Source organism: Babylonia areolata, chromosome 20, assembly GCF_041734735.1.
Source record: "Babylonia areolata isolate BAREFJ2019XMU chromosome 20, ASM4173473v1, whole genome shotgun sequence".
In the NCBI taxonomy this organism is placed as follows: domain Eukaryota; kingdom Metazoa; phylum Mollusca; class Gastropoda; order Neogastropoda; family Buccinidae; genus Babylonia; species Babylonia areolata.
Genome location: NC_134895.1, coordinates 47,663,089 through 47,665,390, shown reverse-complemented (window position 1 = coordinate 47,665,390; position 2,302 = coordinate 47,663,089). Strand labels below are relative to the sequence as shown.

Below are 2,302 nucleotides of genomic sequence, written 5' to 3'. Positions count from 1 at the left end.
CCTGTTTTTCAATATTCCTCTTTCCCTCATCGCCTCACTTATTTTCTGATCGTACCAACGTGGTCAGAGCAGCAGAACAAACATTCATGCAGCCAAACTGCTCCGGCGCATTTTCTGTCTTTACCCAGTCAGGTACCATATCACAGTTACTGAGAAAACGGTGAATTGTGACGATTGACATTTTAAGTCACGTGTGTGTCAGTGTCCGCCCCCCCCCCCCCCCCCCCCCCCCCTCCCACACACTGTGTGTCAGTGTTTTTTGTTGACTGAGTTTTATTTCACAAGTGTCAGTCACACACACACACACACACACACACACACACGGCCGTGCACAGCCGAGTAGTCAACGGTAAGGCATCACAAACTGTCAGTCGCCCGCGGTGATGATACACCGGCTGAATTCATCAGTCATCATGTAGTTGAAGTCAGGCAGTGACACTCCTGGCACGCAATTCGCTGGCGGCCGGGCAACAACAACATGTCAGTGCCGGGGTGCAACAACATGGGCCGTGAAAGTCGGCACATGTACCGTCCTGCCCAGTCTAGAATTTAGGCGACTAAGAGGTGATCTCAGTCATTGAAGTATTCAAGATCATGCACAATATTTATGATCCCCGCACTACCTCTTCCCTGTTCACCTTGGCTAAATTTGATAAGACTCGAGGGCACAACTTCAAACTTAACAAGACAAACTTTGTCACTAACCAGCACGGTTCCACACTAAGTTAATTTGTTTACTAACCGTATCATTAATCTGTGGAATAACCTTTCCTCTGACACCATCAATGCATCATCAGTAAACGCCTTCAGTCAAACCCAAATCAGCTGACAAATGGACACAAATACGAGGGCAAAAGGCTTCTATAGCCAAAAGCCGAATATTTCTGTGATTCTGTGATGATATGCCGCGGAAACACACACACACACACTGACTCTCTCTCTCTCTGACTGACGAACAAGAAGAAGAAGAAACATCTCTCTCTCTCTCTCTCTCTCTCTCACACACACACACACACACACTCACTCGATCACTCCGTCTATGTCTCTCTCGTTTGCCCTTCCACACTCTCTGAAATACTCATCTCACACACAACTTCACACACACACTCACAAACTTACTCACTCATTCTCTCTTTCTCTCCGGTCACTCACACTCCACACACACTCTCTTTCACTATCACACTGAACACTGACACTGGCTCTCACACTCTTTCACTCTCACTCTCGACCACTATCTCATTCACTCTCACTTTATCTCATTCACTTTCACTCTCTCTTACACTCTCACATTCTGAAAACACACACACACACACACACACACAGCTGGATTCCAGAGTCAGAACTGCAAAGGGAAACAACCCCAGTTGGCAAAACTGAAACTTGGTTTCCCTGGTGGCTCTTCATGTGCTCGTCTGCTTCTGTCACTGATGTGATTGCAGAGCTGTGTTGAAAACGCAACCATCAGCATTGTCTGACATCACAAGTGAGGATTTTCTTCAGTCATGGCAGATCATAACCCACCAAGAGGTTAGAATTTTCTTGCATTTTACAATAAATTATGTTTGTTTCTGTCGATCAAAGATGCAGGTTGACTGATTGTGATGGGTTGGAGATGATGAATGAGCGATGATGGAATGTGTTGACTGATGAGCTGAGGCATTGCTTTGAGGAGAGAGCTGTCTTAATATTTGAGATTCAGCAATAATTGTGTTCTCTCTTGTTTTTCACTTTGAAGTTTCAAGCGAAACTTAAAACAGCATTTTGTGCCGAGTGCCTGAACCCCTTCGTGTGTATACCATACTCATGCAAAAGATCAAATGCGCTCAATAAAGATTCTGCAAACCATACATTGTCAGTGTTCTGTGGATTACTTAACGAAAGCACGAAAATAGCCAGTACGCATCAACATCGACAGAATCATAAGCACGTTGATGTTATTCGTGTCATGAAAAGAAGACAAATGATAAGAAAAAGTCAAAACTTGTTTTATCACTTGGGTCAGATGTAATGAAAAGAAGGCAGATATAAGAAGAAATCAAACTTGTTTTATCACTTGGCTCAGACTGTTACAACACTATGCATTGTGGGTGACTGACTGATTGAACATTTGATTGTGTATTACAGACACTGTGTGTCACAGACATTGGTGTGATTGTGTAGTGACTTAGTGTTACAGACACTGGTGACACAGTGTTACACTGTGGTGACAGTGTTACAGATGCTGTAGTGACTATGTGTTACATTGTGGTGATTGTGTGTTACAGACACTGGTGACTGTGTTACACTATGGTGACCATGTGTT

General features: G+C 44.0%; 1 protein-coding gene across 1 annotated transcript in view; it reads left to right on the top strand.

Moving 5' to 3' along the window:
* The first annotated feature begins 1,388 nt into the window (after positions 1-1,388).
* The window catches only part of LOC143294674 (uncharacterized), a 10,612-nt gene continuing 9,698 nt past the window's right edge, over positions 1,389-2,302 (top strand). The window contains exon 1 of the mRNA XM_076606063.1: positions 1,389-1,527. Within this exon, the coding sequence (XP_076462178.1) occupies positions 1,503-1,527 (25 nt within the window). The 5' untranslated portion in view covers positions 1,389-1,502. The remainder of the gene's footprint in view (positions 1,528-2,302) is intronic.